Raw genomic sequence first — 26,107 nt, 5'->3', positions numbered from 1 at the left:
GGCCGGGCTCCATCCACAGACCCAGAGAACCTGCTGGATTTGGAGCATGGGTACAGTCAGGGACATGGCCCTGCATCATTCAGGTACTCGGTGTCCCCGGCAGGCACGGACACACTCAGGACTTGCTGAGTGTTGTAGTGCGCCGGGGACAGTAGCGCTGTGCGCCGGGGTTAGGTCACTGCAGCTTTGCTGAGTGACGTTACATGGTGGGAACTACTGCGCCGACCGCTCCTGGACCGGCGGCGCAGCTGCGACCTGTAGTGCGCCGGGGACTTCGCGCCGACCGCGCTTTTACGGCGGCGGCGCTTCTAACTTGAGTCCCCGGCTTCTGCGGCCTAGCGCCGTTTCGTTCCCGCCCCCACCCTGTCAATCAGGGTAGGGGAGAGACGCTGTTCAATAGGCAGCGCAGAGGGCTGGAGCCTTATTTACATGCTCCAGCCCTCTCACTAGGCACAGGGGGACGCAGTCTTCCCGCTTTTTGTCTGTGCACGCCCAGGGCCCGCCCCCCCTTCACAGAACGCCGGCAGCCATTACACATGCAGTCTGGCTGGGGAAAGGCATCAGGCTCTGGGAGACCCAGACTGGAGGGATTTCGGCGACCACACACCCGCTCTTAAGCGGGCGGTAAGCAGCGCTTTAGTGCTGGCCCCACTAGTGCCTCAGTGTTATATTAGTGTACTTTTTTCTTGGTACCATATATATATATTTTATATAGTTGCACTGTAAGGTCGCTTCTTGGCTGGACACCCTGTATTGCTCTGAGGAGACAGCAACATGTCATCCGCAAAACGCAAAGGTGCCAAGGCACAGGCTGTGTACACTGCTTGTACTGCATGTGGGGCTGATCTACCGGCAGGTTCCAATGATTCCCATTGTGTGCAATGTTCAGTCCCAGTGGCACTTCGTCAGCCAGAGCCTATGGTGGTAGTTGCCCAGGCAGAGCCGCCTGTGAACCCTGCCCCGGTGACGGGGACAGACTTTGCAGTTTTTGCTGATAAGATGTCTGTGACTATGTCAAAAATCCTTGAGGCTTTGCAGTCCAGGCCAGTTATGCAGGCCATGGACACTGATATGCCTTTGCTCCCAGGTCCCCCTCAGTTGGAACTAATCCGTACTTCAAGGGAGTCCCAGGCATCACAGGCTGAAATCTCTGACTCAGATGACAGCCCCAGGCACCCTAAGCGAGCTCGCTGGGAAAGACCCTCGACGTCATCACACTGCTCAGGGTCTCAGCGAGGAGAGTCTCTCTGTGATGAGTCTGAGGACGGTGATCAGGATTCTAACCCTGAAACCCCTCTCAATCTGGATGCCCCTGATGGTGACGCCATGGTTAATGACCTTATATCGGCCATCAATAGACTGTTGGATATTTCTCCCCCAGCTCCTTCAGCAGAGGAGGCAGCTGCACAGCAGGAGAAGTTCCGTTTCCTATATCCCAAGCGTAAATTAAGTGCTTTTTTGGACCACTCTGACTTCAGAGAATCAATCCAGAAACACGACGCTCATCCAGACAAGCGTTTCTCTAAACGTTCTAAGGATACCCGTTATCCTTTTCCCCCTGACGTGGCCAAACGCTGGACCCACTGTCCAAAGGTGGATCCACCAATTTCCAAGCTTGCGGCTAGATCCATAGTCGCAGTAGAGGATGGCGCTTCACTTAAAGATGCCAACGACAGACAGATGGACCTTTGGTTGAAATCTGTCTATGAAGCTATCGGCGCGTCGTTTGCTCCAGCATTCGCGGCCGTGTGGGCACTCCAAGCTATTTCAGCTGGTTTAGCACAGGTGGATGCTATCATACATCCAGCAGTGCCGCAGGTGGCGTCCCTAACTTCGCAAATGTCTGCGTTTGCAACCTATGCTATCAATGCTGTCTTAGAGTCTACAAGCCGTACCTCTATGGCGTCCGCCAACTCTGTGGTTTTGCGCAGAGCCTTGTGGTTAAAGGACTGGAAAGCAGATGCTGGTTCCAAAAAATGCTTAACCAGCTTGCCATTATCTAGAGACAGACTGTTTGGTGAGCCATTGGCTGAAATCATTAAACAGTCCAAGGGTAAGGACTCTTCCTTACCACAGTCCAGATCAAGCAAACCACAGCAGAAAAGGTGGCAGTCGAGGTTTCGGTCCTTTCGAGGTTCGGGCAAGGCCCAATTCTCCTCTTCCAAAGGGACTCAGAAGGAACGCAGGACCTCAGATTCCTGGCGGGCTCACTCACGCCCCAGGAAACCAAATGGAGGAACCGCTTCCAAAACCGCTACCTCATGACTTTCAGCCTCCTCCCTCCGCATCCTCGGTCGGTGGCAGGCTCTCCCGCTTTTGCGACATTTGGCTGTCACAGGTCAAGGACCGGTGGGTAACAGACATTTTGTCTCGCGGGTACAGAATCGAGTTCAGCTCTCGGCCTCCACCTCGGTTCTTCAGAACCTCCCCACACCCCGACCGAGCAGATGCCCTGCTGCAGGCGGTGGACTCTCTAAGAGCAGAAAGAGTGGTGATCCCGGTCCCCCCTCAGGAACGAGGGCAAGGATTTTACTCCCATCTCTTTGTGGTTCCAAAAAAGGACGGCTCCTTCCGTCCTGTTCTGGACCTAAAACTGCTCAACAAGCATGTGAACGCAAGGCGGTTCCGGATGGAATCCCTCCGCTCCGTCATTGCCTCAATGTCTCGAGGAAACTTCCTTGCCTCAATAGACATCAAAGATGCCTATCTCCACGTGCCAATTGCTACGGAGCACCAACGTTTTCTACGTTTTGTAATAGGAGACGACCATCTTCAGTTCGTAGCTCTGCCATTCGGTCTGGCGACAGCCCCACGGGTTTTCACCAAGGTCATGGCGGCAGTGGTAGCGGTCTTGCACTCTCAGGGACACTCGGTGATCCCTTACCTGGACGATCTACTTGTCAAGGCGCCCTCTCTCGAGGCATGCCAACTCAGCCTGAATATTACGCTGGATACTCTCCAGACTTTCGGGTGGATCATCAATTTTGCCAAGTCAAATCTGTCACCGACCCAATCACTAACGTATCTTGGCATGGAGTTTCATACTCTATCAGCGATAGTGAAGCTTCCGCTGAACAAGCAGCGTTCACTACAGACAGGGGTGCAGTCTCTCCTTCAAGGACAGTCGCACTCCTTAAGGCGCCTCATGCACTTCCTAGGGAAGATGGTGGCAGCCATGGAGGCAGTTCCCTTTGCGCAGTTTCATCTGCGTCCACTTCAATGGGACATTCTCCGCCAATGGGACGGGAAGTCATCGTCCCTAGACAGGAAAGTCTCCCTTTCCCAGACGGCCAAGGACTCGCTGCAATGGTGGCTTCTTCCCACCTCGTTGTCTCAGGGAAGATCCTTCCTACCCCCATCCTGGGCAGTGGTCACGACAGATGCGAGTCTATCAGGGTGGGGAGCAGTTTTTCTCCACCACAGGGCTCAGGGGACGTGGACTCAGCAGGAGTCCACCCTTCAGATCAATGTTCTGGAACTCAGGGCAGTGTATCTTGCTCTCCTAGCTTTTCAGCAGTGGCTGGAAGGAAAGCAAATCCGAGTCCAGTCGGACAACTCCACAGCGGTGGCATACATCAACCACCAAGGAGGGACGCGCAGTCGGCAAGCCTTCCAGGAAGTCAGGCGGATTCTGACGTGGGTGGAGGACACAGCATCCACCATATCCGCGGTTCACATCCCAGGCGTAGAAAATTGGGAAGCGGACTTCCTCAGTCGCCAGGGTATGGACGCAGGGGAATGGTCCCTTCACCCGGAAGTGTTTCAGGAAATCTGTCGCCGCTGGGGGGTGCCGGACGTCGACCTAATGGCGTCTCGCCACAACAACAAGGTCACGGCATTCATAGCGCGGTCGCGCGATCAAAGAGCTCTGGCGGCAGACGCCTTAGTCCAAGATTGGTCGCAGTTCAGGCTCCCATATGTATTCCCGCCTCTGGCACTCTTGCCCAGAGTGTTACGCAAGATCAGAGCCGATTGCAGCCGCGTCATACTCGTCGCCCCAGATTGGCCGAGGAGATCGTGGTACCCGGATCTGTGGCATCTCACGGTCGGCCGACCGTGGTCACTCCCAGACCGGCCAGACTTACTGTCCCAAGGGCCGTTTTTCCATCGGAATTCTGCGGCCCTGAACCTGACTGTGTGGCCATTGAGTCCTGGATCCTAGCGTCTTCAGGATTATCCCAAGGGGTCGTTGCCACCATGAGACAGGCTCGGAAGCCCACGTCTGTTAAGATCTACCACAGGACGTGGAAGATATTCTTATCCTGGTGCTCTGCACAAGGAGTATCACCCTGGCCATTTGCATTGCCTACTTTTCTTTCTTTCCTGCAATCGGGGTTAGAAAAGGGCTTGTCGCTCGGCTCCCTTAAAGGGCAAGTCTCGGCACTATCCGTATTTTTTCAGAGGCGTCTGGCACGCCTTCCTAAGGTGCGCACGTTCCTGCAGGGGGTTTGTCATATCGTGCCCCCGTACAAGCGGCCGTTAGATCCATGGGATCTGAACAGAGTACTAGTTGCTCTCCAGAAGCCGCCTTTCGAGCCTCTGAAAGATGTTTCCCTTTCTCGCCTGTCACAGAAAGTGGCCTTTCTGGTAGCGATCACGTCTCTTCGGAGAGTGTCTGAGCTGGCAGCTCTGTCATCCAAAGCTCCCTTCCTGGTGTTCCACCAGGACAAGGTAGTGTTGCGCCCCATTCAGGAGTTTCTCCCTAAGGTAGTATCCTCGTTTCATCTTAATCAGGATATCTCCTTACCTTCTTTTTGTCGTCATCCGGTTCACCGGTATGAAAAGGATTTACATTTGTTAGATCTGGTGAGAGCACTCAGAATCTACATTTCCCGCACGGCGCCCCTGCGCCGCTCGGATGCACTCTTTGTCCTTGTCGCTGGTCAGCGCAAAGGGTCGCAGGCTTCTAAAGCCACTCTGGCTCGATGGATCAAAGAACCAATTCTTGAAGCCTACCGTTCTGCGGGGCTTCCGGTTCCATCAGGGCTGAAGGCCCATTCAACCAGAGCCGTGGGTGCGTCCTGGGCATTACGACACCAGGCTACGGCTCAACAGGTGTGCCAGGCAGCTACCTGGTCGAGTCTGCACACTTTCACCAAACATTATCAGGTGCATACCTATGCTTCGGCGGACGCCAGCCTAGGTAGAAGAGTCCTGCAGGCGGCAGTGGCCTCCCCATAGGGGAGGGCTGTCTTGCAGCTCTAACATGAGGTATTTCGTTACCCACCCAGGGACTGCTTTTGGACGTCCCAATCGTCTGGGTCTCCCAATAGAGCGCCGAAGAAGAAGGGAATTTTGTTACTTACCGTAAATTCCTTTTCTTCTAGCTCTTATTGGGAGACCCAGCACCCGCCCTGTTGTCCTTCGGGATTTTTGGTTTGTTTGCGGGTCCACATGTTGTTCATGTTGAACGGTTTTCAGTTCTCCGATGTTACTCGGAGTGAATTTGTTTAAACCAGTTATTGGCTTTCCTCCTTCTTGCTTTAGCACTAAAACTGAGTAAGCCCGTGATCCCACGGGGGGTGTATAGCCAGAAGGGGAGGGGCCTTACACTTTTTAGTGTAATGCTTTGTGTGGCCTCCGGAGGCAGTAGCTATACACCCAATCGTCTGGGTCTCCCAATAAGAGCTAGAAGAAAAGGAATTTACGGTAAGTAACAAAATTCCCTTCTTTTTATTTTTCAGTCAATATGGTCATGTAAGGGCTCATTTTTTGCGGAACGAGCTGTACTTTTAAATGAAACCATCAGTTTTACCATATAGTGTACTGGAAAACGGCAAAAAAATACCAAATGCAGAAAAATTGCAAAAAAAGTGCGATAGCACAATGGTTTTTAAGATATTTTATTCACTGTTTCACTATATGGTAAAACTGATGTGTGGGTGTGATGCCTCAGGTCAGTGCGAGTTCGTAGACACCAAAAATGTATAGGTTTACTTTTATATAAGGGGTTAAAAAAAAAATCGGAAGATTGTCCGAAAAAGGTGGCGCACGTTTTACGCCATATTTCGTGACCCGTAGCGGTCTCATTTTTCGGGATCTATGGCTCAGTGACAGCTTATTTTTTGCGTCTCGAGCTGACGTTTTTAACGGTACAATTTTTGCGCAGATGCTACGTTTTGATCGCCTCTTATTGCATTTTGCGCAAAAGTTGTGGCTACAAAAAAAACGTCGTTTTGGCGTTTGGATTTTTTTTGCCGCTACGCCGTATACTGATCAGATTAATTGATTTTATATTTTGATAGATCGGGCGTTGCTGAACGACGCGGCGATACCAAATGTGTGTATATTTTTTAATATTTTAACCCTTTAATTTTCAATGGGGCGAATGGGGGGTGATTTGAACTTTTAGGTTTTTTTTTTAAATTTTTTAAAACTTTTTTTTAACTTTTTTTTTTTTTTTTATTATTTTACTAGTTCCCCTAGGGGGCTATTGCGATCAGCAGTCCGATCGCTTTGCACTGCTGATCACAGCTACCTAGCTGTAAACAGCAGATACGCTCACTGTCTTTTTCACTGTGCAGCTGGCACAGCGAAAGTGAAAGCAAATCATGTGTAGTACAGGAGTCATCACATGACCCTGTGCTACCATGACAACTATCGGAAGTCACGTGATCGCGTCACATGACTTCCGGTATCAAGCGGTAAGTAAAAGTTTACCGCGATCGCGCTTATAATGGCGCTGTCACATATTGACAGCGCCATATAAGGGGTTAAACGGCACGAGCAGATGACGATTCTGCTCGTGCCTAGCAGGCACACATCTCAGCTGTGAAAATCAGCTGGAATGTGCGCCGATCGCAGCATGCTGCCGCCGGCAGACCGTGGGCAGTAACGTTATGACCGCTAGGACGTAATTTTACTGCCTGCGGTCGTTAAGGGGTTAAATGAGCGGGCCCACGTGGTCACGGCAGGCTGCTACAGCCTACTCCTGCCCCCGATGACCCGCACCACTGCAGCACCCTCATTCCCCGCAGCCACAGTCAGACCATAAGACGCACCCCCAACTTTCCCCCAACATTTGGGGAGGAAAAAGTGCGTCTTATGGTCCGAAAAATACGGTAAATTAATCTGATCGGTACACCACATAGCGAGAAAAAAAAAAATCCAAATGCCAAAATTATGGTTCTTTTTGGTCGCTGCAACATTGCATTAAAATGCAATAACAGGCAATCAAAACACCACATCTACACAAAAATGGTATCATTAAAAAAGTCAGCTCTAGGCACAAAAAATAAGCAATCACTGAGCCCCAGATCCTGAAAAATGAGAACACCACAGGTCTTGTAAAATGGCAACAGAAGCACAAATTTTTTTTGACACATTCTGAATTTTTCTTCACCCCTTAGATAAAAGTAAAACTATAGCTGTTTGGTGTCTATGATCTCCTACTGATCTGGGGAAATCGTATTGCCTGGTCAGTTTTACCATATAGTGAACACGGTAAATAAAAAACCCAAAAAACAAATCGTGCAATAGCACTTTTTTTTTTTTGCAATTTCACCACAGATGGATTTTGTTTTCCCCATTTTGCAGTACAATATGGGGCAGAATGAATGGTGTCATTCATAAGTACAACTCGTCCCATAAAAAAACAAGTCCTCAAGCTATACGGACGGAGAAATAAAAAGGTTATGGGCTCTTGGAAGAAGGGGAGGAAAAAAAAAAAAACCAAAAAAAAAAACGGAAAATTAAGAATGCCCAGGGGTGGTGAAACAAACAGCCTCTACTCATTCGCTCTTATATATTGGGTGAAATTTTTTTTCACCAAAAAATAAAAAAAATCTTTATATCTCAAATCTAAAATCCATAACTTTTGTGTCTGCCCCCCAAAAATTAACCTCTGGCATGCTGATGATGTGGCTGCCTGCGAGGACAAAGCTGCAGCTCTAGAGAAGTCACAGGTGGGTTTATTACACAGTAGCAGTTTTTCAGAGGATGCATCTCGTTTCCTATTAAGCAATAATAATATACATTTTTTTCTACTTTTTTCCAGGAATACACCGGCTTATTTCCTTACGGTCACTCAACGCCCCATAAAAGCTGATGTCATAAACCAGGGGTATGAATGAGATTCCGATCTGCACCACCGAGCTGATGACGGGTTTAGGCTATAAAATTACAGACACACGGGCTGACCTCAAGAAGGGCCGCGCAAGCAGCGTCCGCCCCCTACAGACGATACAAAGGCAAAAAACAATTAAATGTTGGCTGCCCTCACAGATGATGAATACTCTCGTGTCACCCTTACAGGAACCGCTTCTTATGTAGACAAATTGCCACCGTCTCTAAAACATATTTACATTTATTTTAAATCCTAATTAAAATAAAAAAATAAAAAGAGAATTTTGTTTACTTACCGTAAATTCTTTTTCTTATAGTTCCGACATGGGAGACCCAAACCATGGGTGTATAGCTACTGCCTCCGGAGGACACACAAAGTACTACACTCAAACGTGTAGCTCCTCCCTCCGGCTATATACACCCCCTGGATGACAATCTACCCAGTTCAGTGCAAAAGCTGAAGGAGGACATCCACCCATAAGTAGAGAAAGAGTAAACTCGGAAAGACCGGAACTCTGTCTACTAACAACAGCCGGTGAAACACACGGAACAAAAAACTGCCAACAGGCAACAGGGAGGGTGCTGGGTCTCCCATGTCGGAACTATAAGAAAAAGAATTTACGGTAAGTAAACAAAATTCTCTTTTTCTTTATCGTTCCTTATGGGAGACCCAAACCATGGGACGTTCCAAAGCAGTCCATGGGCGGGAAATAAACCAAACTGGGAAGTAGGAAAACCTAACTTCACAAATGGGCGACAGCCGCCTGAAGAATGCATCTGCCCAAGCTCGCATCTGCCGAAGCATGAGCATGCACCTGGTAGTGCTTCGAGAAAGTGTGCAGACTGGACCATGTGGCAGCCTGACAAACCTGCTGAGCCGTAGCCTGGTGCCTGAAAGCCCAGGAGGCACCGACAGCTCTGGTCGAGTGCGCCTTAATCCCCGGCGGGGGAGGCACCTGAGAACACTGGTAGGCATCGGAGATAGCCGACCTGATCCAACGAGCCAGAGTCGGTTTAGAAGCAGCGAGACCCTTGCGCTGACCAGTGGCTAGCACAAAAAGAGATGTGCACCGCCTAAAAACAGCGGTGCGTGACACATAGATTCGGAGCGCCCGCACCAAATCCAAGGAGTGCAACGCCTTCTCAAAGCGATGCACCGGGGCCAGACAAAGAGAAGGTAATGAAATGTCCTGGTTAAGGTGGAAAGGAGACACCACCTTAGGGAGAAAGTCCGGAGTCGGACGAAGAACCACCTTGTCTTGGTGAAACACCAAAAAGGGGGATTCTGAAGAGAGCGCAGCCAAATCCGAAACTCTCCTGAGAGAAGTTATGGCTACTAGAAAAACAACTTTCTGTGAAAGTCTAGACAAGGGAACTTCCCTGAGAGGCTCAAAGGGGGGTTTCTGTAAGGCCGTGAGGACCAGATTAAGGTCCCAGGGATCCAAGGGCCGCCGGTAAGGAGGAATGATGTGAGATGCGCCCTGCATGAAGGTGCGCACCTGAGCCAGTCGGGCGATACGCCGCTGGAACAATACCGACAGAGCCGACACCTGTCCCTTAAGGGAATTGAGGGACAGACCTAGCTGTAGACCGGACTGTAGAAAAGACAGAATGGTCGGCAAGGAGAACGGCCAAGGGACATGGCCGGACGAACGACACCAGGACAGGAAAATTTTCCAAGTCCTGTGGTAAATCTTGGCCGAGGAAGACTTCCGAGCCTGAGTCATGGTGGAGATGACCTCAGAGGGAATGCCTGAAACCGTCAGGATCCAGGACTCAAGAGCCACGCCGTCAATCTGAGAGCCGCAGAATTCTGGCGGAAGAACGGACCTTGAGAGAGAAGGTCTGGGCGGTCCGGGAGACGCCACGGCACCTCTACGGACAGACGGAGCAGGTCTGGGTACCACGCTCGCCTGGGCCAGTCCGGAGCAATGAGCATGACTCGACGACCCTCCATTCTGATCTTGCGCAGAACCCTGGGCAAGAGCGCTAGAGGGGGGAACACATAGGCCAGACGGAACAGACCAATCTTGAACCAGTGCGTCTGCTGCGAAGGCCTGAGGATCGTGGGAGCGAGCCACGTAAACCGGAACCTTGTGGTTGTGCCGGGATGCCATCAGATCTATCTCTGGAGTGCCCCACTTGCGGCAGAGTGATTTGAACACTGCCGGATGCAGAGCCCACTCGCCGCCGTCTACGGTTTGACGGCTGAGATAATCGGCCTCCCAGTTTTCCACGCCTGGGATGTGGACTGCAGATATGGTGGACTTCGAGTCCTCCGTCCACTGGAGGATTCGTTGAACCTCCAGCATCGCCAGACGGCTGTGAGTCCCGCCCTGGTGATTGATGTAGGCAACCGCTGTCGCGTTGTCTGACTGGACTCGGATGTGCTTGCCCACCAACAGGTGGTGAAAGGCTAGGAGAGCTAGAAACACAGCTCTGATCTCCAGCACATTGATTGAGAGGGCTGATTCGGACGAGGTCCAAGTGCCCTGTGCTCGGTGATGGAGAAATACTGCTCCCCAACCGGAGAGACTGGCATCCGTGGTGAGGATTACCCAGGACGGAGTCAGGAAGGAGCGTCCCTGTGACAGAGAGAGGGGCCGAAGCCACCACTGAAGAGAGCTCCTGGTTTGTGGCGACAGAGCCACCAGCCTGTGCAAGGAGGAAGGCCGCTTGTCCCAACAGCGGAGAATGTCCAGCTGCAGGGGACGCAGATGGAACTGGGCAAAGGGAACCGCTTCCATCGACGCCACCATCTGACCCAGCACCCGCATGAGGTGTCTGATGGAATGACGGCGGTGCCTCAGCAGAGAGCGTACCGCTAGACGAAGAGACTGCTGTTTGACTAAGGGCAGCTTCACAAGTGCCGGCAGAGTCTCGAATTGCATCCCCAGGTACTCGAGTTTCTGGGTTGGAATCAGAGTGGACTTGGGCAAATTGACAAGCCACCCGAACTGGACTAGAGTGGCGAGAGTGAGCGAGACACTCCGCTGGCAGTCTGCACTGGATGAGGCCTTGACTAGAAGGTCGTCCAGGTAAGGAATTACTGCCAACCCCTGGAGGTGCAGGACCGCAACCACTGCTGCCATGACCTTGGTGAATACTCGAGGGGCCGTGGCTAGACCGAAGGGGAGAGCCACGAATTGGAAATGTTCCTCTCCTATTGCAAAGCGTAGCCAACGCTGGTGCGACACCGCAATAGGAACATGCAGATAGGCATCTCTGATGTCGATGGATGCCAGAAAATCTCCTTGGGTCATTGAGGCAATGACCGATCTCAGGGATTCCATGCGAAAATGCCGCACCTGAACATGCTTGTTGAGAAGCTTGAGATCCAGGATGGGCCGGAAGGAACCGTCCTTTTTGGGGACTAGAAAGAGGTTTGAGTAGAAACCGCTGAACCGTTCCCGGGCGGGAACCGGAACAATTACACCGTTGGCCTGCAGGGTTGCCACGGCCTGAGAGAAGGCGGCGGCTTTGGAGCAGGGGGGGGGTGGACAGAAAGAATCTGTTTGGCAGGCTGGAAGAAAATTCTATCCTGTAGCCGTGGGAGATGATATCCCGCACCCACTGATCGGAGACGTGTTGAAACCACACGTCGCCAAAGTGGGAGAGCCTGCCACCGACCAAGGACGTTGCTGGCGTAGCCAGATAGTCAAGAGGAGGCTGCCTTAGTGGCAGCGGCTCCTCCGGCCTTTTGAGGACGCGGCTTTGCGCGCCAGTTGGGTTTACGATCCTTGGCTGCGGTAGTGGACGAGGTCGAGGGCTTAGAGGCTGACCAGTTAGAGGAACGAAAGGAACGAAAGTTCGATTGGTTCCTGCTCTGAACCGGTTTCCTGACCTTAGTTTGCGGCAAGGAAGTACTCTTTCCGCCAGTAGCTTCCTTAATTATGTCATCCAGCTGTTCTCCAAACAGCCGGGACCCAGCAAAAGGGAGACTCGCAAGGTACTTCTTAGAGGAAGCGTCTGCTTTCCACTCTCGAAGCCACAAGATCCTGCGGATCGCGAGGGAGTTAGCGGAGGCCACCGCCGTGCGGTGAGAAGCCTCCAGGATGGCAGACATGGCGTAGGATGCAAAAGCCGAAGCTTGAGAAGTTAAGGCATCCATCTCAGGAATAGAGTCCCTGGTGAGTGAATGCATCTCCGCCAGAGAGGCAGAGACTGCCTTAAGAGCCCATACTGCCGCAAAAGACGGGGAGAACGAGGCTCCTGCCGCCTCATATACAGACTTGGCCAGAAGGTCAACCTGGCGGTCAGTGGGATTTTTAAGAGAAGTGCCATCAGCCACAGCTACGACTGTGCGGGCTGAGATTCTGGACACCGGAGGGTCTACCTTTGGGGACTGGGCCCATTCCTTAACCACCTCTGGTGTAAAAGGAAAACGGTCATCTGAACTACGCTTCAGAAAGCGTTTGTCAGGACAGGCTCTGGGCTTGTTAACCGTGGTCTGAAAGCTGGAGTGGTTAAAAAACATACTTTCTCTATCGTTTCATTGGGGGACACAGGACCATGGGTTATGCTGCTGTCACTAGGAGGCTGACACTAAGTAGACATGAAAAGTTAGCTCCTCCCTAGCAGTATACACCCCGAGCCGGAGGCGGGCTCAGATCAGTTTTTAGCTTAGTGTCGTAGGAGGCTGATGTGGGCCGTCTCGGCCCCCTCAGCCACTTGCTTTTTTGCGTTTTTTCTCTTATTTCGGCGCCGTTCAGCGCTCTCATACCTGTCCTTTTTTCTCTATGCAGGTTTTTTCGTCACTCTTACTTCGCAGCCCTGTCGGTACCACTCCCCAGGGTCGCAGGGGTTTGAGATCTTGGGCCCTCTCCCCCGTCCGCCCCCGCTGGTACCACTCCCGGGGGTGTTCGTGTGGGCAGGTTTGTCGTGGGCACCCCTGATTCGCCCGGAGGTATCACCCCAATGGGCCTACAGGGGCATTCAGCAGGGATGGTTTATTGGCAGCGCGCTGTGTTTTGACGGGCCCTCACCGCTGCTCTCTGCTGCTGGGGGCTCCTTCCCCCATCATGACGTCCACTTCCCTGCTTTTTACACGCTCTCTCCCGGAGTCTGCCGTCTCCCAGGGCGAGGGCACTGTTCACAGGCAGGGGCTGGGTGCCCTGCCTGCACCGCTTCCATCGCTGGACCTCCGCCGCCGAGTCAGGTAGGACAGTTCCCTCTCCCTGCCCTCCTCCTCGGCCGGCCCCTAACTTTAGTTCCCGGTCTCGGCCTAGCCGCGCTTGCACCTTACCCACGCCCCCCGCCGCAGCGCTGTGACCGCCGCTTGTCTGGCCCAGCCTCCCCCCACCCTGCAGCCCCTGGCTGATGGTGGAGGCGGTTACTTTCGGTTTCTTCGCGCCGAATCGACGCTCCTCCCCCAGCCTGCTCCAGCGTCCCCTCGCCATATTGCTGTTTCTCTGAAGCTGCAGCGCCGGCGTTTCCATATTGCACCGCATCTCTGGTAGCTACATCCTCCAGGATCCCTCTGCTGGACTGGTGGGCGGCACACAGGACCGGGGTAAGCTCTGCTCCTCAGGAGTAGCCCTCACTAGGCAGCGTTTTTTCCCTTAATTTAGGGACGAGTTAACCCTCTCCTGTCTCCTTCCTAGCAGCACCAGGGAGAGTTTATCCTTTTCACCATGCCTAATACTAAGTCCACCCGTCCCAAGCAGGCCCCCTTTGCCTTATTCTTCGCATGCTCCTCCTGCAAAACCAAGTTTTCCCAAGGCCAGGACGCGCCACTATGCTCCGTCTGTTCTGATAACGCGCAGCACCTGCAGGACCCCTCGGCCGACGCTACTGAGACCGCAGCGCCAGATGCTACAGGCCCCTGCGTCCCGCCCTCCCCCGCATGGCTAGCGTCACTGTCCCAGTCCGTAGAGTCCCTCTCTGAGGCTTCTCGGACCATCGCGCAAGCCCTGCACCTGCTGCCGTCGCTTACTCAGACGCCCGCAGACCCGACGCTACCGCCGCCGGAGCAAGTAAGCCCCGTTGCAGGGACCTCCTCGGCTGCGCAGAAGCGTACCCGTAAGGTCTCGTCTTCAGTCTCTTCGCAGGTTTCACCTTCACCACCAGGTCCGTCCCATCATTCCTCCCGGGAACCTTCTGACTGCTCCGATGATGAGGACGATGCAGCACCCCTGCTGGACACTGAGCAGGCGGCTGATATTCGGCGTATGGTGAATAGCCTGGTGGAGGCAGTGAACCAGACCCTAAAGGTACAAGTGGACCCTGTCTCCTCTCAGAGCACCCAGGTCTCATTTAAGCGGATGAAGCGGCCCCAGAGCACTTTCAGCGGACATCCGGAATTTGCCGACTTGCTGCGCACCCACAGACAGCAGCCAGACAAGGTATTTACCAGCAGCAGGTACATTAATCTACACTATCCTTTTCCAGAAGATCTTAAAAAGGACTGGGCGGGCTCTCCTGTGGTCGACCCCCCAATCTCCCGCCTATCCTCTCACACAGTCCTTCCACTCACTGACGGTACGTCCCTCAGAGATCCCACGGACCGTACTATTGACAGGTTAGCCCGTTCCGCCTTCGAGGCGGCGGGCACTTCCCTCTCACCAGCCTTTGCCTCGGTTTGGGTCGCGAAGACACTGATGTCCTGGGCGGACACGCTACGCTGCGGACTCCGAGAAGTTTCAGCCAATCCGGATCTGGTCCTCATCTCCTCGCAGATTACCCTCGCGGGTGAGTACCTGCTCAACGCAGCCCTGGCATCTGCAAATTGCGCGGCCCAGGCCGCCAGCAACAACGTGGCCATCCGCCGAGCACTCTGGCTCCGTTCCTGGAACGCGGACGCGGCCTCTAAGAAGTCGCTGACTTCTCTGCCTTTCCTAGGGGAACGTCTTTTTGGAGAGAGACTGGACAAGTTGATCTCCGATGCAACGGGGGGAAAGAGTACATCTCTCCCCCAATTGCGCCCCAAGCGCATCCTAAATCGGCGCCCCGCCGCTCGTTTTCGCCCCTTTCGCAGTTTCAATTCCCCTCCCCAAGCCCGAAAAAGCCGCTCTCCCCCGAGAGACAGGCGGACCCCGTCATTCAAGACCAATCCAAGCTGGCGTTCACGCCCCTGCCAGCCCACGAAGTCTTCTTCTGCTTTCCGCCGACGCTCCTCCAAGTGACTCGCGGTCGGCGCGCTCCAGCGCCGGACTAGTGGGAGGACGTCTGTTGCGCTTCCAGCATGTGTGGATCCCCCTGACCGCGGATGCCTGGGTCAGGGAGATCATCACATCGGGCTACAAAATCGAATTCGACTCAAGGCCGCCAAATCGTTTTTTCCTCTCCCGTCCTCCCGAAGCTCCCGCACGAGCGCGTGCGTTTTTTCACGCCATAGACTCCCTCCTCCAAGCCGGAGTCGTGGTGCCAGTTCCCCCCGCAGAACGTTTCAGAGGGTTCTATTCCAACATTTTCGTGGTCCCCAAGAAAGACGGGTCCGCCCGCCCCGTCCTCGACCTAAAGCTGCTAAACAGGTCGGTGAGGTCGCGGCCGTTTCGAATGGAGTCACTCCGCTCCGTGATCGCGTCCATGGAGATCGGCGAGTTCCTGGCATCGCTGGATATTCGGGACGCCTATCTTCACATACCTATAGCCACCTCTCACCAACAGTTCCTCCGCTTCGCGATAGCGGAGGATCACTTCCAGTTCACGGCTCTTCCTTTCGGCCTCGCATCCGCTCCCAGGGTCTTCACGAAGATCATGGCGGCGGCCATGTCCGTCCTCCATTCCAGGGGTGTCATGGTCATCCCGTACTTGGACGATATGCTCATCAAAGGCTCGTCGTTCAAGGATTGTCGTCTGGGGGTTCAGGTCACGATCGACACCCTCTCCCGGTTAGGGTGGCTGATCAACCGAAAGAAGTCCTCTCTGACCCCGGGCCGGCGGATCACCTTTTTAGGCATGGTATTCGATACCACCCAAGGTCGGGTCTTCCTCACACAGGAGAAGATTTCCTCTCTGCAACAAGGCATCCGCGTTCTCCAGCGCCAGCGCCAAGTTTCCATCAGGTTCGGCATGTGAGTCCTCGGGCGGATGGTAGCGGCAATGGAAGCCGTTCCCTTTGCGCAGTTCCACCTCCGGCCCCTCCAGCTGGCCTTGCTGAAGGAATGGGACAGATCTCCCTTTTCCCTGGACCGCAGGATCCTTCTTTCGCCAGAGACCCGCCACTCACTCAGCTGGTGGAGCAATCAACGCAATCTCACGTCAGGAAGGTCATTCCTTCCGCTCCACTGGAAAATAGTGACCACCGATGCCAGTCTCCAGGGCTGGGGAGCCGTGTTCCGCCATCACACGGCTCAGGGCCGTTGGACGCCGCGGGAGAGCTCTCTCCCGATCAACATTCTGGAGATAAGGGCCATTCGGCTAGCCTTGCAGCAGTTTCGGCACCTAGTTCAGGGTTGCCCGGTCAGGATCCAGTCGGACAATGCGACGGCGGTGGCGTACATCAACCACCAAGGAGGCACAAGAAGTGCCGGGGCGATGCGAGAAGTCAGGAAGATTTTGCATTGGGCAGAGCGTCATCACTCTCTGATCTCAGCGGTCCACATCCCGGGCGTGGACAATTGGGCGGCGGACTTCCTCAGCAGGGAAGGCCTCGCGTCCGGCGAATGGTCTCTCAATCAGGAAGTCTTCAACCAGATCTGCGGCAGATGGGGCGTGCCAGATGTGGACCTAATGGCCTCCAGGTTCAACCGTCAGGTACCGCAATTCGTAGCGCGGTGCCGCGACAGCTTGGCTTTAGGAGTCGACGCACTCACCCTTCCATGGGGCCAGTTCAGTCTCCCGTACATCTTCCCTCCACTTCCTCTAATCCCGAGGGTCCTCAAGAAGATCAAGGCGGAAGGAATACCAGTAATCCTGGTGGCTCCGGACTGGCCCAGGCGAGCATGGTTTGCAGAACTCACTCAGCTCCTCGCATACACTCCTTGGCGCCTTCCAGACCGTCACGATCTTCTTCAGCAGGGACCCCTTTTCCATCAGAATTCAAGGGTTCTAAGTTTGACGGCCTGGCCATTGAATCCTGGGTTCTAGCTCAGGCTGGTTTCGCTCCAAGAGTGATACAAACAATGATTAAGGCCAGGAAGCCTTCTTCTTCAAAGATTTATTACCGCACGTGGAAAGTCTTCTTCAGATGGTGCGAAGAGAACAACGTTTCTTCTCCCCTCGCCTTCTCTCTTCCTTCACTATTGGCATTCTTACAGTCAGGCCTAGATGCGGGTCTCTCGCTAGCCACACTGAAAGGCCAGATTTCGGCCTTGGCAATTCTTTTTCAGAAGCCACTGGCCTCTCGCCCGCAGGTTAAGACCTTCATCCAAGGAGTTGCCCACCTAGCCCCGCCTTATCGTCGCCCTCTAGATCCGTGGGACCTTAATCTAGTCCTAGGGTCCCTTCAGGGTCCTCCTTTCGAGCCTCTGCGAGATTCTTCCCTTTCTCACCTGTCTTGGAAGGTAGTGTTCCTCGTTGCCGTCACTTCTATTCGAAGGACGTCAGAACTGGCAGCTCTTTCTTGTCGTGCACCCTTTCTGGTTTTTCACCAGGATAAAGTGGTTCTCCGGCCAGATCCCTCCTTCCTTCCGAAGGTGGTCTCCCCGTTTCATCTAAACGAAGAAATTGTCCTTCCGTCCTTTTGTCCTGGACCCTCCCACAGCTTGGAGAGGTCCCTGCACACCCTGGACCTAGTGCGCGCCCTTAGAATCTACATCTCCAGGACCGCGCCATTCCGTAAGTCGGATGGTCTGTTTGTCCTTCCTTCGGGCCCCAAGAGGGGCGAGGCGGCATCCAAGGCCACAATTGCCAGATGGATCCGTTCCGCCATATCTGAGGCCTATCGGATTCGGGACAAGTCTCCGCCTCGGGGGGTAAGGGCTCACTCTACCCGAGCGGTGGGAGCCTCTTGGGCGATTAGGCATCAGGCGTCGGCCGATCAGGTCTGCAAGGCCGCCACCTGGTCTAGTCTGCACACCTTTACCAGATTCTACCAAGTTCACACTCAAGCATCGGCAGATGCGGCTTTTGGGAGAAAGGTTTTGCAGGCGGCAGTTGCGCACCTGTAATATGGTGACAACATTCAGTCGTAGTGTAGGCCCGCCGGGGGAGGTCGTTGTTTTTTCTTCCCTGCGGCGGTGCTTCGGTATTCCCACCCAGGGACTGCTTTTGGACGTCCCATGGTCCTGTGTCCCCCAATGAAACGATAGAGAAAGAAGGATTTTTGTGTACTCACCGTAAAATCTCTTTCTCTGAGTCTTCATTGGGGGACACAGCACCCACCCTGCTTGGTTTTTTGTTGTTTTCATTGCATTTGCCTGCCATTTTCAGGGTCTTATGTTCATAGACCACCTGTTCGCACGGCTGCATTAATTTAGTTATAACTTTGTTTTATGTATGGTGATTCGGGTACTCCTCCTACTGCTTCTGCACAAACTGATCTGAGCCCGCCTCCGGCTCGGGGTGTATACTGCTAGGGAGGAGCTAACTTTTCATGTCTACTTAGTGTCAGCCTCCTAGTGACAGCAGCATAACCCATGGTCCTGTGTCCCCCAATGAAGACTCAGAGAAAGAGATTTTACGGTGAGTACACAAAAATCCTTCTTTTAGCTTTCTTAGGTGAGGTAAACTGGTGTACCTCTACCAGAGAGGTTTGTTCCTCTGACTCTGGTGGGTTGAGGTTCAGAACGGAGTTAATGGACGCAATCAAGTCACTAACATCCGCATCACCCTCAGACAAATCAATGGGGTACATAGAAGTAGCGTCTGAGCCCACAGTAAACGAATCCCCCTCGCCCTGCACGTCGGCACGTGAATCAGAGCCGTGGGACGAGGGAGGAGAAGGGTCCCTGCGTCTCCGTTTAGGGGGACTGGGACCTAGAACATGCTCTGAGGGCTCCGCAGAGCTCTGAGCAGCAGAGACACTCTGAGGGGGGGCTGATGCATAGACAGCAGTGTCCGGGACAGCTGCCCCATGGAGTCGGCAAAAGACTGAGAAATAGCTTGTGAAAAAGATGTTACCCAAGCCGGGGGCTCAGCCACCTGGGCCGGAGCAGCCAGAGAGACCCCTGAGGAGGCTCCAGGCTGAGACACAACCATACTAGCACAGGCATCACAATGTGGGTATGTGCTCGGCTCTGGCAGAATGCGCTTACATGCAGTGCAAAAAGCATACATGTTTGCAGCCATGCTCCGGGTGACAGACATGCTGCTGATGGGGAGGCTCTGCAGCAATAAACACTCCTGTAGAATGTCTGAAAGTGTATATAAGAAGCCCACAACCGAGGTTGTGGCTTACCACACCACTCTCTGTGTGCCCTCCGGATTCCACAGCTCCAAGCGACAGCTTTCCCCAAAACAGCAACAGCTGCAGCTCCCAGCGCCGTCCAGTGTAAGAACGCTGAGAAAATGGCGCTGGGAGGAGGAGGGGGGGCGTGTATAAGCCCAGGAGCGGGAAAAACGGAGGGCAGAGAGATAGAGAACGAGGTACAGGGGAGGGCACATCTCTCCAGAGAGGAGCGTCCTCCCCTCTGCTGGCCGGGCGGTGGGCGGCGCCGTATGCAAAACATGCAGGGAAGCCGAAAACGAAACTAGGCCCAAACTGAAGCCGGGGCCTAGATTTCAAAGCGCGGCCGAGCAGCAGGCACCTTCGGCGCGGTTCTCAGAGGAAACCCCTGCAAAACGTCTCAATACTTAGCTCTTGAGACGCAGGGCCATGTCCCTGGAGAGGGGGGTAAACGCTCCTTCCAGCAGGGACCAGACAGGGCTGCGGATGAAGCCGGCCTCCTGCAAGCAGAGAGGACCGTGGAGGCTCCCACTTCAAACAGAGCCTCGACAGAGGATGCGAAGGAGCTCGGCATGTAAAGGCTCCAGCCCTATTAAAATCAACCTTAACAGCACCCCGCAGAGTGGGGCGTGAAGGGACATGCCGGGAGTCCAGACTGGACCCGCTTTTCTTCCAAATCTTTAAAAATAAAAATGAAAAATCTCAGAGAATGCAAGTGTGTGTGACCTCCTGAAACACAAAGCAATGAACTGGGTAGATTGTCATCCAGGGGGTGTATATAGCCGGAGGGAGGAGCTACACGTTTGAGTGTAGTACTTTGTGTGTCCTCCGGAGGCAGTAGCTATACACCCATGGTTTGGGTCTCCCATAAGGAACGATAAAGAAAATAAAATTTAAAAAAATAAATTTTATATTATATATATATACACACACATACACATACATACATTATATATATATACACAGTATATTATATATATATACACATATACATATATATATATATATATGTGTGTGTGTGTATATGTATGTGTATATATATGTATGTATGTGTATATATATATATATATATATATATATATATATATATATATATATATATATATATATATATATATATATATATACATACACACACATATACATACATATATATACACATACGTGTGTGTGTGTGTGTGTGTGTGTGTGTGTGTGTGTGTGTATATATATATATATATATATATATATACACATATATATACACATATATATACACACATACATATATATATATATATATACATATATATATATATAATTTTTTTTTTTAAATTTTATTTTATTTTTTTATTTTAATTAGGACCTTTTTCACATTTTTGTTTTTTCAATCGTCAAATTTGAGGAAATTAAAAGTATTTCAATTAAATTGTAGTTATACTCAATATAATCACACTGACAGGGGTCCAGGAAGCTGAGCTATGGCTACTCGCTCTAAACGCGAAGAATGTAATGGCAGCATCAGACGCTGTTCAGACCACAGACTCTGACACTCCTCACTATACTTTCTAGGGTGCTTCTAAGTTGCACAGAGGGTTGGGTGTCGACCAGCTGTGTGCTCGTAAGTGATCGGACTAGCACAAGTTCATTTCTGGTAGCCTGCTGGTCACCTTTTGGATCACATGTTCCGGGAGACCTATCACAGTTACTCCCCACCTTTTTAAGATGGAGGAATTTGTCTTCCCATGCAGACTATAGCTTTTTGCTAAACTTGTCCGTGTGCTGTTGTGTTGCAGTAAGTGATTTACTGCGTGTTGCTTGGTGTGCTGTGGAAGTCCTCCTTTCGTTTGGTTATTTCCTCCCTGCTCTTTGTTTTTCCTACTTATTAGTTGTTGTCTAATAACTCTGTGTGAGTGTGCTGTGTGATAGAGATTGGGGTTCCCCTGTTTGTCTATAACTGATGGTGTTAACATGTTCCTGAGGTAGGGAGGGGGTACTAGATCAGGGATAGTCAGGAGCAGGGGTAGAAAGGCGGCTCACACATCCTCACCATCAGAGGTAACTCTCAGATGAGGGAGAGCTAGGGCCCCCCTAGTCTAAGGGCCAGTCTAGGAGCCCCGGCCCCCACGTTCCCCCGATCACCGTGACACACTGCTGATGATGAACCGCGCCCACAAAAAGAATGGATGGCAATTTCAATAAGATGAGAATTAGAACAGTTCCTGGAGAACAAGACTTGTATGCACACCAAAATCTTTTGGGTAAAATAATTGGCAATGAAGTTCGGGTCAAGAACTTAAAATAAATAAATAAAAATCACTGGTGTGCACCTTGTACCCTCAGTGTCTCAGTATATAAGTTTTCCAAAAAGATTACATTGACAAAAAAAAAAAAAAAGTCCAAGACAAAAACACTTACAAAATTGTGCCACAAGGTGGCATAAATGTCCACTGCAGCGTGCTTGGGCACTTTCCAAATTCTGAATTGCCGTTGTGAATAGTGCCACAGAGAGTGGCCCGGGCACAGAGACTGGGAGGGTGGCCCGGGCACAGAGACTGGGAGGGTGGCCCGGGCACAGAGACTGGGAGGGTGGCCCGGGCACAGAGACTGGGAGGGTGGCCCGGGCACAGAGAGTCCGTGAAAAATGAAGGAAAATTGCATGTCTAATGCACACGTTACTTTTGTGTGCGTTTTTATGTGTTTTGTCACTCTGCCTGTATTTTTTTTTGATTATAAGACGCACTTTTCCTCCCAAAAATTGGGGAGGAAAATGAGGGGTGCGTCTTAAAATTCAAATATAGCTTACTGGGAGGTGGAGAATTGGCGCAGGGGCTGTGCAGCCGGCTGCCTTCTCTGTGCCGGCTGCCCGGCTGACTTCTCTGTGCCGGCTGCCCGGCTGACTTCTCTGTGCCGGCTGCCCGGCTGACTTCTCTGTGCCGGCTGCCCGGCTGACGTCTCTGTGCCGGCTGCCCGGCTGACTTCTCTGTGCCGGCTGCCCGGCTGACTTCTCTGTGCCGGCTGCCCGGCTGACTTCTCTGTGCCGGCTGCCCGGCTGACTTCTCTGTGCCGGCTGCCCGGCTGACTTCTCTGTGCCGGCTGCCCGGCTGACTTCTCTGTGCCGGCTGCCCGGCTGACTTCTCTGTGCCGGCTGCCCGGCTGACTTCTCTGTGCCGGCTGCCCGGCTGACTTCTCTGTGCCGGCTGCCCGGCTGACTTCTCTGTGCCGGCTGCGGTGGCTGTGTGGAGCAGGGCAGTGCGTCGGGTGTCCCAGATGCTCTGGCTTCAAATGATGGTGCCCAGAGTCAGATGGAGCTCTCGGCTCAAGTTCTTGTCATTGAACCGACAGATCAATCTGCGCCACTTCTATGAAGCCTGCACTGCTGACGGAGCATCTGTGACACCCGCCGCAACGGCCTGCTCCACACAGCCAGCACAGCTTCCACTGTAAGCACAGACCTCACCGCTGCCAGCACAGACCACACCAGCATCGCCCCTGCCTCCTGTGACCCCGCTCCACCACCGCTGCCGCCCCCCCTCCGGTAAGACCGGAGTATAAGATGAACCTCTTTATTTCTCTCTCTAAATTTAGGGTGCATCTTATGAAACGAAAAATACATTCTATGACCCTTTAACACTAGAACTACTGAGGTAGTCATTTTGACTACTTTGCACTATGTATTTCTATATAGGTGTCACGAGTCCAGTAGTTCTAGTGTTAAACACCTGGGATTGGAGGCTCCTCTGACCCCAGTCTTTGAGCAGGAGGCCATTGTAATGTTAGTAGCAATTTGCTGTTAGAGCAGTGGGACACACTAAAGCAATAAACGTGGCTATCTGCAGCAAGCGCAGGTGACTTGTGCTTCGTTGCGTAATACAGTGGCAAAATGTGGGTGGTTTTGCCTTGTGATTCTTGGATGCATGGCATACAATCGCCCCATGCAAGACCCTCACCTTACACCAAAGGGCAACCCCTGCATGAGAAGTCAGCGGGCTATACACAGGACCCATTCTCAGTGTTCAGATTATGCATTGTGACACCCACCAAACAGTAGAATTAAGGGGCTGCACCACCTAGAGATCCTTTAAATCACAGCAACGGTGCTATATTGTGCACACAGCTCCGGCAGTATGTAATACAGTCACAGATCTAGACCATGCATGTGATCAAGAGGTTAGGCTACTTTCACACTTGCGTTCAGCGCAGTCCGTCACTATGGAGAATAGCGCAGTCCGTTAACGCACTGCGCTATTCTCCATAGACTTGTATGGACGACGCACTGTAACGCAAGTGTCAGCGTTGCATCCGCTGGACGACGCAGCATCGTTATTTTGACGCTGCGCCGGGCGGAACGCAGCATGTAACTTTTTTTGAGCAACGCAATCCGTAGGATTTCACTGTGCATGCTCTCTCTGGCTCCCTGCACCCGTAACCAAGGTAAATATCGGGTAACCAAGCAAAGTGTGATCATTCACAATAGTCTGCTGCTGGTAAAACTGTAAAGAAGAAAAAAAAAAAAAAAAAAGCTTTGTTGTTTTGTACGATCCATTGCATCCGTTGTGCCACTATATGCAACGCATCCGTTGCATCCGTCACACAACCCAATGCAACGGATGCCGTTCAACGCAAGTGTGAAAGTAGCCTAAATTGGTTATTTAGTCATATCTCCTGTGGACAGAAGACACACTCACTGCAGAATCTGGCTGGAGCCCTGACTGATGACAAGGGATTAGTCACAGCCTAAAGGTACAATAAACCTAAACACATGAGCCAGACTATCAAAACTAGACCAAGAGTCCCCCCCCGACAGATATTCTGGAATTCAGTCCGAGACTATGGAAATGAGCAGAAAATGGAAGAATTATTCCAAGGAAGTTACAGAATTGATCTAGGAGACCCTGGACTGACGCGGGGAATTATTATTAATTCTCTGGACAAATACGATCATCCCAAATCTGTAAATGAGCGAACGGATTCATTAAAACGATCGTCCTATCTGCCGTCAATATGGAGGGAAGACTAGGTGTCAGACGCAGACAGGCCCGCTCAGCCTGCTAGGAATCCATCTACATCTGGGTAATAAAATATTCCGAACAATCGCATCTGAAAATGGAGCAATCAAATTGTGAGATACAGCAGACTCGTGTGACCGCGTGTTACTCACCGTCGTCATCTAAGAGAATGTTTTCAGGTTTCAGATCCCTAAAAAGCAAAATGGAGGGGAAAAAATGAGAAACTATTGGTAATGAAGAGTCCGCAAGATGTCAGCTACTGGAGAAAGGAGGGTGTGGTGATGTACTGAGCGCTTAGACACCCCCCCCATGTACCCCAAGGGTAATTTACATGGGGCTTTATTTACCGCTAGTATCAGTAGGAATATCGTCCTAACAGATTCCCTTTAAATTAAAGGGTTGTTCCCTACTTTATACGTTATAGGAGAAAACTTACTGATCACGGTCGTCGGATCTCAGAGAACCCACCAAGCCCAAGACCAGGAAAGAAGGGAATTTTGTTTACTTACCGTAAATTCCTTTTCTTCTAGCTCCAATTGGGAGACCCAGACAGTGGGTGTATAGCTACTGCCTCTGGAGGCCGCACAAAGAACTACACTTAAAAGTGTAAGGCCCCTCCCCTTCTGGCTATACACCCTCCCGTAGGAGTACAGATTCCTCAGTTTTAGTACCAAAGCAAGAAGGAGGAAAGCCAATAACAGTTTCAAAAACAAATTCAATCCGATAACAAGATCGGAGAACTTAAGAAACAACATGAACAACATGTGCACCCGAAAAACGAAACCCTAAGAACAAATAGGGCGGGTGCTGGGTCTCCCAATTGGAGCTAGAAGAAAAGGAATTTACGGTAAGTAAACAAAATTCCCTTCTTCTTTTTCGCTCCTAATTGGGAGACCCAGACAGTGGGACGTCCAAAAGCAGTCCCTGGGTGGGTAAAAAGATACCACATGAACGGGCTGTCAGACAGCCTCTTCCTACAGGTGGGCCACCGCCGCCTGAAGGACCTGTCTACCTAGGCTGGCATCTGCCGAAGCGTAGGTATGCACTTGATAGTGTTTGGTAAACGTGTGCAGACTCGACCAGGTAGCCGCCTGGCACACTTGCTGAGCCGTAGCCTGATGCCGCAATGCCCAGGACGCACCCACGGCTCTGGTAGAATGGGCCTTCAGTCCAGATGGAATCGGAAGCCCAGCAGAACGGTATGTGTGAAGAATTGGTTCCTTGATCCACCGCGCCAGGGTGGATTTGGAAGCTTGCGATCCCTTATGCTGACCAGCGACTAGGACAAAGAGCGCATCAGAACGGCGTAGAGCCGCCGTGCGAGAAATGTAAATCCTGAGTGCTCTCACCAGGTCCAACAGATGTAAACCCTTTTCAAATTGGTGAACTGGATGCGGACACAAAGATGGCAAAGTGATATCCTGATTGAGATGAAAGGAAGAAACCACCTTGGGAGAAAACTCTGGAATTGGACGCAGTACTACCTTGTCTTGGTGAAACACCAGGAAGGGAGATTTGCAAGATAACGCCGCTAGCTCGGACACTCTTCGAAGAGACGTGACCGCCACAAGAAAAACTACCTTTTGTGAAAGCCGAGAAAGGGGAACCTGTTTCAAAGGCTCGAAAGGCGGCTTCTGGAGAGCAATGAGAACCTTGTTCAGATCCCAGGGTTCCAATGGCCGTCTGTAAGGAGGAACGATATGACAAACTCCTTGGAGAAACGTGCGTACTTTAGAAAGCCGTGCCAAGCGCTTCTGAAAGAATACGGATAGCGCGGAGACTTGAC

At 52.0% G+C, this 26,107-nt stretch overlaps 1 protein-coding gene across 2 annotated transcripts in view; it reads right to left on the bottom strand.

Annotated features, from left to right (window-relative positions):
* The window catches only part of LOC142304207 (G protein-coupled receptor kinase 5-like), a 144,669-nt gene that overhangs the window by 39,424 nt on the left and 79,138 nt on the right, over nucleotides 1–26,107 (bottom strand). For both annotated transcript variants that reach the window (XM_075346373.1, XM_075346374.1), the window contains exon 10: nucleotides 24,474–24,511. In XM_075346373.1, coding sequence (XP_075202488.1) covers nucleotides 24,474–24,511 — 38 coding nt within the window. The remainder of the gene's footprint in view (nucleotides 1–24,473; nucleotides 24,512–26,107) is intronic.

Source organism: Anomaloglossus baeobatrachus, chromosome 4 (genome assembly GCF_048569485.1).
Source record: "Anomaloglossus baeobatrachus isolate aAnoBae1 chromosome 4, aAnoBae1.hap1, whole genome shotgun sequence".
NCBI classification, from domain to species: domain Eukaryota; kingdom Metazoa; phylum Chordata; class Amphibia; order Anura; family Aromobatidae; genus Anomaloglossus; species Anomaloglossus baeobatrachus.
This window is presented reverse-complemented; position numbering and strand designations above follow the sequence as displayed.